At 46.4% G+C, this 15,349-nt stretch overlaps 1 protein-coding gene across 5 annotated transcripts; it reads right to left on the bottom strand.

The window, feature by feature from the left end:
* Positions 1 to 858: 858 nt before the first annotated feature.
* Positions 859 to 14,326, bottom strand: LOC122412187 (transcription factor MafA). 5 transcript variants are annotated; one of them, XM_043421565.1, is made up of 4 exons: positions 13,754 to 14,326; positions 4,215 to 4,776; positions 3,351 to 3,751; positions 859 to 2,733 (listed from the first exon to the last, which is right to left on the bottom strand). In XM_043421565.1, exons 1-4 carry the CDS (start codon positions 13,757 to 13,759, stop codon positions 2,320 to 2,322), a joined length of 1,383 nt encoding a protein of 460 aa, XP_043277500.1. In that variant the 5' UTR covers positions 13,760 to 14,326; the 3' UTR covers positions 859 to 2,319. The 5 variants fall into 5 exon arrangements, with proteins under 5 accessions (XP_043277500.1, XP_043277498.1, XP_043277495.1 ...); XM_043421563.1 differs by lacking the exon at positions 13,754 to 14,326 and adding an exon at positions 5,941 to 8,616 and having other exon boundaries at positions 3,351 to 3,727; XM_043421560.1 differs by lacking the exon at positions 13,754 to 14,326 and adding an exon at positions 5,941 to 8,612.
* Between the last annotated feature and the right edge of the window lie 1,023 nt (positions 14,327 to 15,349).

Here is a 15,349-nt window from a genome sequence, read left to right as displayed (position 1 = left end):
AACGTGCTCACCGATTAGTGCAATCACGTTTCGTGGCTGAATCTCTGCTGTGGATAGCGGGCTGCTTCGTCCTCGGGGCCAGCAGGCGATCCGAGTATGAAATCGTGTCGAAGTTTTTTTCAGCAGATTCCAGTTTTCGCCAGAAAATTATTTTCTGATATCAGTTTTAAAAAACTGCGAATAAAGGCGTCGCGACAAGCGTTCGAAAAAATGTTCGAACGGTCCTGACAGATTTGGGAATGTCGAATGGAGAAATGACTTCAAAAAGGTTCCATTAGGAGCGACAGGAAATGAGGGAACGTGAAACGAACGATCGACCGAGGAAACTCGTACCGAAAATCATGGACCCTTAAATACGAATTTGAATGCAGCGATGTGATCAACCATAAATAGAAAACGAAGAGTACGATATGAAAAAAAAAAACTGAAGAAGCTTTCGCAGCCGGTGGAAAATTGTTGCGGAATATCTGCGCGCAAATTCTTAGTGAGAATTCAACCCCACGAGAATATCCACAGTATGTGAGCTGTTAGCTCCGCGCCGCTTTCTCTCTCTTCGGTTGCGGCAAGCGTCGCTGATACGGAATGCTGAGCTTGCAGCTTGCACACGGTGAAACTCTACGCGCTGAATATCGTTTCGCTGTGCTAACCGGAACTTTCAGTTCCGAGCAGCCGCCTCCTGTTACATTCGCACTCGTTGCTTCGCTTCTCGCCCCGAATCCGCCATATTTTCCGTATTTTTTTCCCCACCTTTCGGACTTTTTCGTGCCGAAAAGTGGCACCGATGCTTCTGTGAAAACGAGCTTAATTCTGCGACGGGAGAAGGGAGAGAAAAAACGTCGATGCTATTTGACCGTGAAATGTATCCGAAACTGTCGATCACGACGATTTATTATAATAAGTATAATCATTTTATTTACACATATATAACGGGAATTAAAACTTCTTTGGGTCGTGTCTCGCGTCCCCCTTCCACGGCTCCCCGCGAGAGTTAAAATCCTTGAAATGGTTCAATCTTTTTTGCTAATAAACAACGTGGACACGACTAAAACAATAATATTTTAATATGTGTAGGTACTTTATGTAGGAATAACGAAGCCGCTTCTCCCGCACGGAACCCCTTAAAATAATCGCACATGATCGTGAGCACGGTTCGTCAATGATTACAATTACAAATCGCCTGCTTCGCGAACATTCGTAACAACGAAAATACCTATTAAACGAAATCAAATATAAAATCAATTATTTCTTCCCAAGAAAATTCATTTTCTATCATTTGTAATACGGTTAAATTGATAAATCAACAATTTTTGTGCCTCCGTTGCAATTCCGGCTATTCGCTAACCTCAGCCCCCGTTAATCGTCCCTTTCTTCTTATTCGTTCTTCGCAAACAAGCTCAAATATTGATACGAACCCACAACATGAGAAAGAGAAATATTATGCTTAATTCTACGTTTCATTTGCGCTACGACATTATTACTGAACACTCGCTCTGTAACCGATAAAATACCCTTTCGTTTTTCTTCTCACAATTTTGACGTCTCTGAACAAAAAAGTCGCCTGACGTCGAGCCTTAATCGTATATTTTCGTTATTATACCTATATGGATGCTTGTGTGTTTATCCTTTATTCCATTTTCCCTTCGTTTACTGCTAAAATTACGTTTTTTTCATGTGAATTTAGCCTAGTGATACTTGCGAGATCTTCGCCACGATATTTCGCGAAAGGAGCGAGAGAAATTGTCCAGTTTTTGAATGTTTTCCACCGAAATGTTTGAAAAATAAAAAAATCGATAATTTTGACGACTACAAAAAGATCGAAGAGTTTTTGACGAATGACTGTTTCGAATGAGCAAAATTTCTTCGATTCCGAATAATTGTCTCGGAACAAAAAGGTCGTCCGACTGCGTTTAAAAATTCGCAAAAGATTAAAATCGACAAATGAATGAGAAGAAAAACCGAAATCGTTCTCTCGCTCACGAACGATCTCCGGCCTCGCGAGCCCTTTGAATATCTACACTCGGAACGATCGCACCACATTGTTCATTGAGAACGAATTATTGCGATCGATTGGCGATATGAATCTCGAGGATATTTCGAAACTGGCACCGCACCGCGATTGCACAATGTGCGACACTGCATTTACATTCGTTACTTTTAGCCGGTCGTCGATCGAACGACGCTATACAAGAGAAACGATGGAAACCGCGGTTGAAAAATCGGTTTTAACGTGTGTGGGTGTGTTCAAACCGGACGCGAGAGTTTCGAGATTTGTTTGTAATTATCTCAAGTCCAGCAGGCGCCACCGCGACGCTGTCTTTGTCACAGATAAACTTCGGGGCTCGCGGGGGCCGGTTGATGCTGCTGGTGGGCCTGAGGATGAGCTTGCTGAGCTTGTTGGTGAGTCGACGAGGGATGTTGGGATTGGGATGGTTGCTGCTGTTGCGGCTGCTGCTGCTGCTGCTGCTGGGACGAGGGCGGATTTGGTGCTTGGTGGCTACCCGAATGACCGTTATGATGGTGACCTTGTCTGACCCTCAGTATCTCGCATCTCTGCTTGTAGAGATCCCGCTCCTGTTGGACCCGCGACAGCTCGAACTTGGTTCGTTGCAATTCCGTCTGGAGGTTACGATTCGTCGTCTCGAGATCCTGGCGCTGTTGCAAACGTTTGCTCCGACAGTTCTGAGCGTAGCCACGATTCTTCAGGGTCCGTCGCTTCTGCTTCAGTCGCGAAACCTTCATCACACAAATCACAACTTTATACGACCAGGAGGCATTTTTACGTTCGTTATTTTTCATCTTCTCTTGGGCCAACGATTTTGGGGGGGTCTCTGCTTAATTCGCAAAAGCTTCGCGACACGAGTCACGACTCTGTACGACCAGAAACCATTTCGTATTAATTCGTTTACACATTTTCATTCCACTCTCGGATCAGCAGCGATCGTCAAATGTCGCAAAAGAGTACTAAAGTCGGCCAGCCAACGACCTCTCGATCGTCGTTGCAAAATCGACCTTCAAGCTCCCAATAATCACCGCTCCAATAGAATGTAAATTGCCACATTTTTGGAGACCAATTACAAAAAATCTTCTCAATTCCCCATACCGTTGATGAGGATTTCCAAAGCCAAATGCCACGTGAAAAACTTCAACGAAATTTTCTCTTTTTCGATAAAACAATCGCTTCAGCGTCACATGCAAATTCAGCAAAAACAGAACCAAAAAGACAAGTGAAACAACATTTTTTTTGGATTTTCAGGACTGAACGATCGAGAAATAATGGAAAATAAGTAAGTCTACCCCAAGAAAGAAAAAAAGGAGAGAAAGAGAGAGAAAGTGTAAAAGAAATGAGAGACCTCACTCACCTCTTCCCGCGGGCAACCGTGTAGACGTTTGTTGAGCTCTCGCACCGAAAGTGACATGAGTATCTCGTCGCTCATGAGTTCCTCCTGAGCTTTAGAATTTTCGCCACAGCTCGAGTAATGCCCGCTGCTCGAGCGGTGAACAGGACTCGGTCCTGCACCGCAGGAGCTCACGGAACACACGCTCATAGGTCTGCATGGTTGGGACAATGATGGACGGAACGGACGACAGTATTGTATGCTGTCATCCATCCCTGACATCATACCAGCGGCGCCCGCGGGGATTCCTCCGGGACTTGGTCCGCCACCGGGAGCGCTTCCTCCACCTGCACCCTCGTAATCCAAGTGACCCGACATCGTTATGTAACCACCTGAAAAATATCCGTCGTCCACCTCTACACCCCCGCAAATATTCACCAGTCACTCGGTTTAAAAAAATCAATAAATATTGGCGTGCGTTTTTCTTCGTTTTTTCAAAATAATCATTGAAGTTTGGGGTCTCGTCGTACCGGTGGGTTCGCCGATTATTGAGGCAATCTAGCTGGGAAAAATCCAGTGGAGAAATCATAGAAAAAATTCTGAATTCTGGGATTTTTCTTTTTTAGCGAAGCTTCCCGTTTGCGCGAGTTTTTTGTCGTGCCTCTCGAGCCTAAATTTTCGTTGTCACGTAAAATTTGAAGGAAGCGTGATACCGAGAGTGTCACTTTCCAAAATGACTGGGTACGACGAGTCCTCAAACTGTCACAGGAGCAAACAAAATAAACGTAAAGAATAAATGTACTTGAGAAATTTTGAAATTGTTGAGAGGAAAAAAACTGAAAATACGAACGAATGGATAAAAAGTCGTTCGAAACTAACCGGCGAGTCTGGCGTGCCTGGGCAAATGTTGGGCCTGCTGTTGCTGTTGGATGTCCTGAAAGTGGTGATGCGACGGTGTAGAATGCCACGACTCCGGATGGGGTTCGGGCGTTTGGTCCTGAGGACAGTGAGGCCTCAGGTCGAGGGGCTCTTGCCTGAGCGATTGGGCGAGCCATCCCATGCCTCCGGAACCAGGCTGCAAATCCCCTTCCTGGCCAGCGATGCTGCCCGATTGTTGGAGATGCAGAAGCGATATGCGCTCCCGATGATCCCGCTCGCCCCGGTGGATGTGCAAAGGCGGCGGCGAGGCCGAGACCGGAGGTGTGTCGGGCGGCGTTCCCGGATGCGATAACGTCGTCAAATGGGAAGCTGCACCAGGAGGCGCTTTCACGAGGACACCGTGCTGCACCTGGATGTGAGGTTGGCCGTACAGCGGATGAGGCTGCTCGAGCTCGTGAGCCGGCGGCGTTAGCGGCGCCAGGGCTAGACCCGGAGCTCCCACCTGGCTCTGGAGCTGCAAAACACTTCCGTTGACCATCACCGTCGGCGATCCTAAGCGAACCTGTAACCGAGGGTTGCAGTTTTTTGTTTTCGTTCCGTTCGATTTTTATTGTGGATCTGGTTGGACCCTGAACCAATGAAAAATTCCGGTTCGTTGAGGTTTCTGGTTTTTATTCTGCGCATTCGAGAACTTAAAAATCATTAGAAATTGTGTAGAAAAATAAGTGGAAGATCCGCCTTGGTGAACACGGTGGCGAATCAAGGTCACGAGGTTTTTTCGGATTCGCCAGTTGCCACGAAATCCTCGAAATACTTGCTTCCACAGCTCCATGAGTTTTCAACAATTGTTTACAAACGCTACGCCGGGAGACGTGGAAAACATCGAGGAAAATTCCCGACGGGGAATGAAAAGAGAGAGAAAGTTAGACGCGGGGAAACGAGAGGAAGAACGGCGGAGGCGAATGCGAGGCTTATCGAGATGAGACTTATGTAACCCGGTCGAAAAAGAGACCGGTCGAGAGCGTCGCCTTGCGATAAATAGAGCTACAGTCAAAGGAGCAAAAAATAACGATGATCAACTTTATTTTCTAAAAACAGGCGTCGATCGCTCAATCTTACAGATTTTCCATGATTTTCACCGATTCATTCTTTCGTGTGATCATCCGGCGAATCTTGCTCGAGCTCGTGACAAGCTGAAGAACACTTCAACTTCCGCGAGCTCGGAAAGTCTGAACGGAAGTTTCGTCATTTTTCTATAAGCAATAAATCAGAGTTCGCGATGATTTTGACTCTACCGACCAACGAATATCGCAGTCCCGTTAAATTTCTTCACATTTTTCAGCTTGATCGTAACTGGAAGGGGCTACATTTTTGGGGGAATGAAATTCGATGCAACCGACGTAAAGGGGAAGATTTCAAAAGACGTTTTCTTCGAATTCGACTGAATTCTCGAACGTAATTTTGCATCCCCCTCGAAAAATTGAAGAGTCTCAAAATTGAATCTTTGCTAATCGAACGAATTACTGTAATTCAGAGCAAAACGAAATTCTTACGTTTCCATTTGATTTAATATGCTGAAAAGTACAAATATCGCGAATGCAACGAGCTGACGGACGCTCCAGGCGGAATTGACATCCTAGTTCTCATTCGTGGAACTTCAAAGCCACAAGGGCCAAAAGAATGAGAGGAAAGAGGAATAAGAGGCCAGGAACGATGCGAGGCTCACCTCTCTCTTAACGTCGGCAGGATCGAGATGATCGAGCACAAATTCCTGTACGTATTCTCTGGCGAGATGGTCCTCGGCCTCCATTTTAACCTCCTCAACCACGATTTCGTCTTCCGAGGCCTCTAACGAAGCGACCCTTCCGGAATCCGCATACGTTATTCGATCAGCCTCTTGCACGGCTCGAGCCTCCTCGTCTGGACAGTGTCTGACGATGACTCCACCACCACTGCCACTGCCACTGCCACTGCCACTGCTACCACCACCGACACCAACACCAACACCAACGCGACTGCCACGACAAATTTCTCTTCCTTCTCTTCCACCTTCGACGGCTTTGTCGACTCCTGGACAAGCCGTTTTCACCGTTCTTTCGGACCCGATCACCGTGATTACGATTTATTGAGGACCTTGGATCACAAACAGTCGAATCGCTTTCTTCGCGCCCCCCTTAATCGCCGCGGACTTGGTTTTGGACAAAAGACTAGAAAAATTCACTGTGAGCGATTTTTTTCTGTTTTCGATACAAAAGTCGAGAGGAAGCTTCCGTTTGCGGCTTCCGGTTTTTGCTCGATTTTCTTTTCTACTTCAAGTGCAATTCACGAAAGTGTCGCGCTCCGCTCCCGACGAATCCTCGTCGAAATCGATGATCGGGTAAAGCAGCCGTACTTATCGGTCTCGTCAGTTGCGGCCGAGTTGGACGGTAACCCGGTTTTTCAACGGCGCACAACACGGTCACTGCGAAGCGACGAAATCACTCGATTATTATTATCATTGGATTCGCGCGCGATTTTCACCGAGGACTCGCCAGCTGAAAGCGATGACGAATTGTTTTTTCACCGTTCGGGGTCATCGACGTCGCGGTGGAATTTTTCTTTTCTTTCTTCACCGTCTCCCCGGCTCGTTCCTCCGGAGAGAAAAGTCGACGCGGCGCGATCCCCTTCGTGGAAACCAGCCGGAAAAGCGCCTCGCAAAATTCCTCGTCACGACACGGACCACGAATAACGATCGGAACTTCTTTCCTTCGATTCCAATCGGCACAAGCTCGAATTCACACGAACGTGGCTGTCGCCACCCTGGTCGATCGATGACTGCGGCCCGACGCGAACTCGCTCTCCCTTTATCGCTCGTTCCTCATTACCCCGTCCGTTCTCAATGACTCGATGACCCCGGGCACCACGGAAACACACCCTCGAGCATCGTCCAGCCTCCGGCAAGAGTGCAAAAGGTGATTTCAGCCTCTCGGAAGGAGCCGAGAAAGAGGAAAGTTCCGAGCGCTCCTTGCTATTTTTATTTACTATTTTTCGCGACAACTCGTCGATGCGGGCTCGTTGAGATCCGCGGCGATGATCAGGACCCAGGCGTTAGACACTCGCTCTCAGCAGGAGTAGTTTTTCGCACCTCGGAGACGACGGAGCAGAGTGGAGCGCGACCCGGCTTTGGTCTGCGTGCGCGATATGAACCGCGATCGAGAGTGGAAACACGCGGGGCGGAGAGGCGGGGGAATGGTGGGCAAGGACGAGAAAGATGGGAGGTGAGACGCGGGGATTTTTGACTCTTGGAGCAACGCCCGGGGCCCGGGGGGAGGGAAAGGGTCAAAGGGAACTTTTCCCGATAACGAAGAGCGCTGTGCGTTTGTACAGGCACATGCATACGTGCATTTATCGATGTACAAACATGCGGGAGTATCGGTGCAGGGGGGAAAAAGAAAGTACAATGAAAAGCAGCACCGTCGCCGCGCCACTCACCGAAGGAGTGGTAGACGCCGAGGAAAAGCGCGGGCGTTTGTGAACTCGCTCGCTTTCCCTCCGAAATAGTAGATAGGACCGACCGAATGGTAACTGGTCAGACTCGAGAGTGGTGGTTGGAAAAAGCCTCTCGGGACAGATCGCGGGAGCTCGAGAGCTCTGGCTATGGAAGGGATTACGTCACAGCTCGCAGTAGGTGGGGCTCGTGCCAGTCAGACCTCCGACCTGCGCGCTCATTGGTCCTCGCTCTCTCGAACACGCCATTGGCTCGTCGCACTCCCACCCGCCGTACTGAGGTCCGGACACCTCCGAGAGCAAAAGAGAGACGGGAACTCGAGATGGAAAGAAATTTGGAGGAAGAGGCAAATCTTCGGGAGCCTCGACACCCCGCGAAGACCCCACGCCCTCCGAGCTTTCTCCCTTAAACTTTCACACCTTCGTTCCACCCTCTCCTCCGGTTGCTCACCAAGCTCTCTCATAAAAACTCGGAATTTAGGGAAGCTGGATGACGATTATTTTTTGAGTTATTGTGACACCTTTTTACGAGCACTCTGTCCTTCGTCATTACTTTTTCCAACGTCCTTTCGCCGCGGGGATTATTCTTTTCAATTAATCGTTTGAAATTCCTACGTGCGAATGTGTCCTCTTGTTCGTTTCTCGTCGAAACGAATTTACGTATCTTTGCATGAATTAACGATGCAGCCACAGGAAACGTGGAAATTCACTCGATTTTTTGGTCCCAGAAAACGTTTGAACGAAATTTTTATCAACCCCTGGATTCGAGAAGAATTTGTAAAAGTCGTGCGAATCGGGCTCTATTTTTTCTCCTTTTCCGCATGACGCGACTTTGATTGACAAGAAAATTCGCTTCGCTTATCGCTCCAAGCGCGCTTAAGTTCCGCTCCGGCTCAGACATTTTTGCCACCCCTTCCTTGCGTCACTCTTATCACGATTGCTCACACGCGTCTCCTGATAAAAATGGAAAAGCACATGAATATTTCGGCTACATGCGAATCTCGAATGGGAAATTTGGCGAATAATCAAGCAACCTTTTGCCAGACAACTATAAATGTAATGTTTGGAGCGTGTGAAATGATGTTTTTATATCGTTCGCGCGCGGTTTATCAAACGTTAGGCCATTCTACAAATCGGTGATTCGAATCTAAATAGCTTTTTCCAGACGTCTACGTAACTTCTCATTCCCTCGTCCCGCTCTCTTTTGCTCCTTCTCATTCGTGCGGTGGGATATCGCGTGGGTTACTATTTTACCTTTTATCAAAGTTTCGGGGTACAAGAGAAGACAACGGAGTTGCCGAGGCTCTAAAATGCCTCATGAATATCAAATTTTTTGTTCTCCACCCATCCGAGACTCGCGAGCCTCCGTTCAGGATTTCGTGGGGGTTGGCTCACGCCCTCGACGCTTTTCGCACCCTCCGAGAAGCCTTTATGCCTCGCTCGTGTGCCCTTTTACGTTTCACAGATCGCCCTTAATTTTTCTCGTTTTTTTTTTCAACTCGGGAACATGCTGTTTCGTCAAGTTTCGAGCAGTCAATTTCGGCCCGTAGAAAGCTGCGATTTCGAGTTTCTCAGGAGCTTCGAGATATGAAATTCGTGAAAAAAATGTTGGAGAATTGTAAATGTTTTTTTCGTTCCTCCTCGAGGGAACTAAGAATAGAATTCGAGCGTCCAATGGTCGTTCGTCGCCAGCGAGCGAACGACGAAACGAGGTATTTGCCGACGCTGCACTTTGCTCGTGTATTTCCTCCGCGAAACTTCCTTTCCCTCCTCGCTCCCTTTCTCTCGCTTTTGTACTTTTATTTCGCGTACTTTTCCATCGCTCGTATCGCTCGCAATAAAAAATACAAATTACACTCCGCCAATTTACAACACACGTTGCGAGATCAACGCCACGAATCGTGTCCTCGATGTACACTCGAGATTCGAATCGGGAACGAAATTGATGAATAAAATAAAACTTACTAATGATCCCGCGCGCACTGATTTGGAAAAACGAAACTCTCGAAGTTCGTGTCCGTGAGAAAAACGTCGCGAAACCGTTGGTTTTGGTTTCGTTTTACTTATTCAAAAAATCGTTTCTGCTCAGATAAAAACGTTATGTTTGCGAGCTCGAATCAGAAATTGGAGAATAAAAATTCTTCCGATCATTGCGAACGATGATTCCGACGATAAATTGATTTCAATAAGGCCACGAGAGTTTAATCGCCGTTGGATAATTCACGGTCGACGAAAACACATTTTGTGTGACTTGATTTAATGTCATTTGAATGAGAATAGCGAGTGAGGATTTTCCAGCGTTATTTTGTGGCAAGGCTACCCGGAAGTCCAGATCTCGGCGGGGGGGTGCAACAAACTTTTTCCCGCGTGATTTACGACCCGGTGATTCGAAAGGCAAACAAGTTCGTACGGAATTTTCTCGGGGCTTGTGATTTTCTACGCGCTCCGAAAAAGTCTCGCGTCTAGCGACGCTCCTTGGCCGCCCTCGTTTTTTTCAATCTCGACTCGAACAAGATGGCAGTTTCGCGAAGCCATTTATCCATGTTCCTGGATAGCCCATATTTTTCCAAAAGTTTCGAGAATCCCGACAGCAGTTGGACACTCGAGTGACGCAATTGCGCCATAAATTTATCCCGGGCTTCGGTGGGAGATTATAATCGGACGAGAAACCCGCGACGACTCAATTAAAAATAAACAATTCTGGGGCGCAGCGATTAGAGAGTTTCGTCAATTAAAAGCTCGATCGAAAAATATAAAAAGAGAATCTCACGTTCACGGAATAAACGCAATTTAGAAATCTCGCTCGAGTTTAAACCTCGAAAAAGCCTCCCACACCTCCACCTTTTAATATCGCCTGAATCAAAAAAATCCTCGAAAGGATAAGGATTGGAAGGAGTTAAGAGAAATAAAAAACGGCTCTATATCGATATGCACAAAAGCAAAGATATATACACGCGTATTATATGTAGAGAGACATCGGCTGTGAGAGCACGGACGAGTCCGGGGTGCTGTAGAGGAGGCAAGAGGAAGAGTGCTGAGCCAGCATAGCTTCGCTCGCCAGCCTGCCTGCTGCCTGCCTGAACATCGATATCAACCAGTCAGTCAGCCAGCCAGCCAGCCAGCCAGCCAGCCAGCGCCAAAGAGCGAGAGAGAAAGAAAGAGAGAGAGAGAGAGAGACCAAAACCGAGAGCCAAACTACCAATCCAATGAAAACTACCTAAGAATCTATTCGTGTGAGAAAAATGAAGTGTCCGTACGACCGTGACCACTGGGTCAACAATTTACATTTAGCTTTCCATCTCAGAACATATAAATACGATTTGTAATCGCGAAAATATTATCGTGCTGGTACAACGCTTTCGTTTCGTTTTATTTTTATTTTTATTTTTAATCACAGATACTGACACCGGTATATGGGTCAGCGTCACAAGAAGTTTCAGCCGGAGTATAAAAAGTGGGAATGAATTAAGATGATCGTGGAAACGAGTCGTTTATTGATGGAGAAAGACGATGAGCGACGAATTTTGGAAGCTTAAATCGCTCTGAAACGTCCTGGCCGAATGAGTCGCGAGTAAAACGATCGATTTTTCAGGCAATCAGTAGTTTAAGTCGTTTCCGGTCAGACGCAGCCCCCATAATGAATCGCGGGGGCTCCCACGGGGCAAACAATTGTTAAAACAATCGTGAAAAGTCTGCAAATGTTGAAATCTCGAGTACGTTAAACTTGGCTAACTGTCGAAGCGAAGGAAAGGAACTTATGATAATAATAAAAATGTGAACGATGAAACACGAGAAGTGAAAACGTGGACAGAGGCGTACAATATCCGAGGATTCTCATTCGCTATGGACGATGCAACTGATATACTTCCGTCTGAGACTCTCGATGAAAAAACGCTGACTGAAATGCTCTTTCCTTTTTTTTGTCCAGCTCGTATCAAAATACCCGTTTCGCTATGGTTTTTCGTTTCAAGCCTTTTTTTTCGATGGGCGACATACGTTTAAGGAAAATAACACCGTACATGAATTGAAAACTTTTTAGTTTTTATTTATCAACGTTTTTTATTATTATTTATTATTATTTTTAATTTCTTTATTAAATTCAATTATATATGACATCGATTAATATTAATTAAATTAATTAAGTAATTAAATATAATAAATCAATGAAATTCCAAACAAATTTTGTTCGACAAATTTGTTGTCGTCCTCAATCTCTCGTTCGCGAAACAAAAGCGAGAAATTCTGCAGAAAATTTAAAAAAAACAGGCTCGATCGCGACCTAAAAATTTCGAAAAAACTGCCCTCGCGAATCGAGATTCGGTCCGGAAAATCGGCTCGAGAGGCTCGCGCTTGAGTGCGTCGATGTTTTATTTCGATATATGCGAACAGCGGACACTAATCTACATGAAAGTAGCGAAGGATTCCGGGAAATAATATCCCGAATTTCATTCATAAGAACGAGAAGAGCGAGAGAGTGATTCGAGGGATAATCCTCGAGTCATTTGTCCGCAGGCTGTTGAGACGCTCATTTGTTCGCTGGCTCTTCGCTCTCCTAAACTCGCTGGTTGAGTTACACCGACGACGAGTTCTCTACTATATCCCGATGACAAATGACAATGAAGTGCAAGAGACCCCTGGGGACGATTCACTGCCGTTACTACTTCGCAGCCCAACACTCTCTCTCTCTCTTTCTCGGTCCCTTTTTTCCAAACCCCCCGCCCTCTTTTTGCCCCGCTGTGTTTGTCGCAGAGACAAATAAAACGTGCCACGAGTACTTGCTCGATTCTGTTTGCCATTCGTGTCCAATTATTCTCGGATAATCGCCTTGTATCGACGAAAAAAAGGAGGCACCGTCAGTGGGGACAACGGCTGAAACGTATCGTGCGCTTTTGTACTCCTTTTTATGATTTTTCAATGTTTCCAATAAATAAATGAATAAAAATGAGGGAAATTAAAGAATTTTTCAAAGTTTCTCTCCTCACATTCGCATCGTCGTTATGAGGCAGACATATTCTTCAAAGATTTTATTTCTTAGAGCAACGGTCTTCAAATTTGAGTGAGAGTCATGAGCATGAAAAAATTCTCGGTCAAGTTCTGCGAGCTGAATTTTCGCATGTTTTTTTATTTTTCATAGTTTCGAAGAGAGAGAAAGCACCGAAATTCGGAGAATTCGTTCTCGTTGAGGCTCATGGTGTCGAATATAAAAATGACAAATCGCGAGATATCCGCGTTGGTCGCGAGACGTCATAACGATCGCGAGAGCATTGCGAATCGGAAGTCGGCCGCATTTAGAGCTTTCCGCTTTTTTTCGACCGGAAATCCGGGGATATTTGTCACCGAGAGTTATTGATGAGCTCTCTTTATTGTTTTGATGGCAGGGATCGGGCATAAATGCTCTCCACTCTTCGGCTAGCTTCAACGAAATATATATATGTAAGGACGCGTTAAAAACGATCGGGAAACGAAGAGATGACCCGCGGGGCCAAATAGAAAAACGGAAAATGGCGAGCGCCTCGCTTCTGCCCTCCTTTCGTCGCTATTAAATTTAATAGCCGCCCCCTGCGGTCCGAACTTTTCGCTCCTTTCTTTTCTTTTCGTTCCTCCATTCTCTTATAGCACAAACTCGTTTTTTCCAACTCGACCCCCGCTCCCAACCGTTTTCTATCCACCTCGATTCTCCAATTCATGTCCGCGCCTTATACCAACTCTGTCTCCCTCGTGAATTTCATCAGGGAGTAAGAAAAAGATCATGGATAATGTCGGCCATTTGTCTTTACCGAGCATCATCTCCCGGGAATATTTATCGACGCGGCCTTTTGATGTTCTCTCCTCCGAAAACGTCGTGCGGTTTGCCACTATTTATAAGCTGGGGAATCTCAAAAATCGTGCGGCCCTGCGAGAGCCAAAAAACCAGGCCACTTCCGATCGCTGTGTCTTCAGGGAACGATTTTCATCGGACTAATTCCGTCACGCTAAACACCATTCGCTTGCAAGCACGAAACTTGATGGATTCGACGATTGGAATGCGCGTAAGAAAAATGCTCCGGACTCACCTTCATCCCGGTTGATCGACGAGCCACGAATCCAAATGACGACAAATGTACAGCGGAAACTCAGAGGATTCGAGCCCGATTCGTCAGCGCTTTTCTCGAAACAATCCAATTGCCGTTGATTCGATCGAGCATATTTTCGTCCTTACTAGTGCTCCACTAGGCGAGGACGCGCCGAGGAGTCGAGCGACAGTCGAGTCGGGTGTCGGATCGCGTGTGGGCAATCTGCACTCGCTTTTCAACGCGGTTCAACTTCAGAGAGGGATCCACCGAGTGCGAAAATTACGGCTCCGACATAACATCCGGCTGAGTTTTGTCGATCGTGCGAAATGAAAGTCGAGAGAAAAGTAAGCGAGGATAATCGGACTCTCGGGTCTCCCGATCCGGTCCTTGGCAGAAAATGAGCTTGCGCGATTCGGAGACACACGTGCTGGCTCGTCCGGCTTCGAGATCCCTCGAGAAACTTAAAAATTCACGCTTCCTTTTGAAAATCGAAGTCCATCCGCGGGGATGATGAGTCGAAGATGCCGGAGGACCGAACGACTCAACTCGCGGCTATTCCACACTCAACTATCGCCGCGCATCGCACTCGTGAAGCTTCTCACTCTTCCTCCGGTTTGTTGCTCGTATCGGCAAATTTTCTTATCTCGATCGCATTCTAAGTGTAGGAAAAAGTGTCTACTTCGCTAATCGCTCTTGATGCTGGTTTTCTTTTTGTCGAGGACCCGATAAGTGCGCCGAGCGAATCGCGCCGAGTTTTTCTGCGCAACGGAACGAAACTTTTATGAGACTTTCCCGGAGGAAATTTGATGCTCGCGAATTCTCGAGTTTCCCAACGAAACATCCTCAGAGAATATTCGTTTTTAAAATCGACGATAAATTCCTGCGAATTTATCTCGCTGCACTTGATTTCGTCGTTGCTCCAAAAAGCATAGTTTTTCGACCCTGCAAAAATCCGCTCTCTCAGTCGCTCATCAACGCATCGACGGAGCTCGAACGCAAGTTTTTCCTTGATCCGGATTCCTCATTTTTATATCGCTCCGTTAACCTCACGAATGACAAAGTACTGCGTAAACATTCTTAAAAATTAGCATAAAAATGGACTTTCCGTGACACTTGGATGAATTACGAGCGCAACGTTTCGCTAATCTCTCTCTCTCTCTCTCTCTCTCTTTCTCTCGAAGCGCTGTACGTGTCGACGAATGATTGTGCGTGTGTCTATAGCGTAATTGGATCAAGATTGCTGAGCGCAACTCTCTGTACGGAACATTGTTGCAGTTAAACAGTTTCGCATTCGCACTCCGCTTATCGGAGAGCTGATAAATCGTAAGTGACACGGAATGCTATTATATAATTTGCGTGCAAGAAATTCCGGTCGGAAATTCGGTGCTCCGTGCGAGAAATTTCTCTTGCGAGCGAACCAACGAGAAATGGATTTTTAAAAATTTTTTCTTGTGCCTTAATGGACACCGGAATCGTCCTAGTTCGGAGGGGAGACCAAACATTGTTTGTGAAATTACACAATCCGTTAAATTCGCGCGGAAAGTCTCATGTTCGAGCGAGATAAGCAGCAGTGTCGAGCTGCAACATAGTTTCGTG

This window comes from Venturia canescens, chromosome 6 (genome assembly GCF_019457755.1).
Source record: "Venturia canescens isolate UGA chromosome 6, ASM1945775v1, whole genome shotgun sequence".
Lineage (NCBI taxonomy): Eukaryota > Metazoa > Arthropoda > Insecta > Hymenoptera > Ichneumonidae > Venturia > Venturia canescens.
This window is presented reverse-complemented; position numbering and strand designations above follow the sequence as displayed.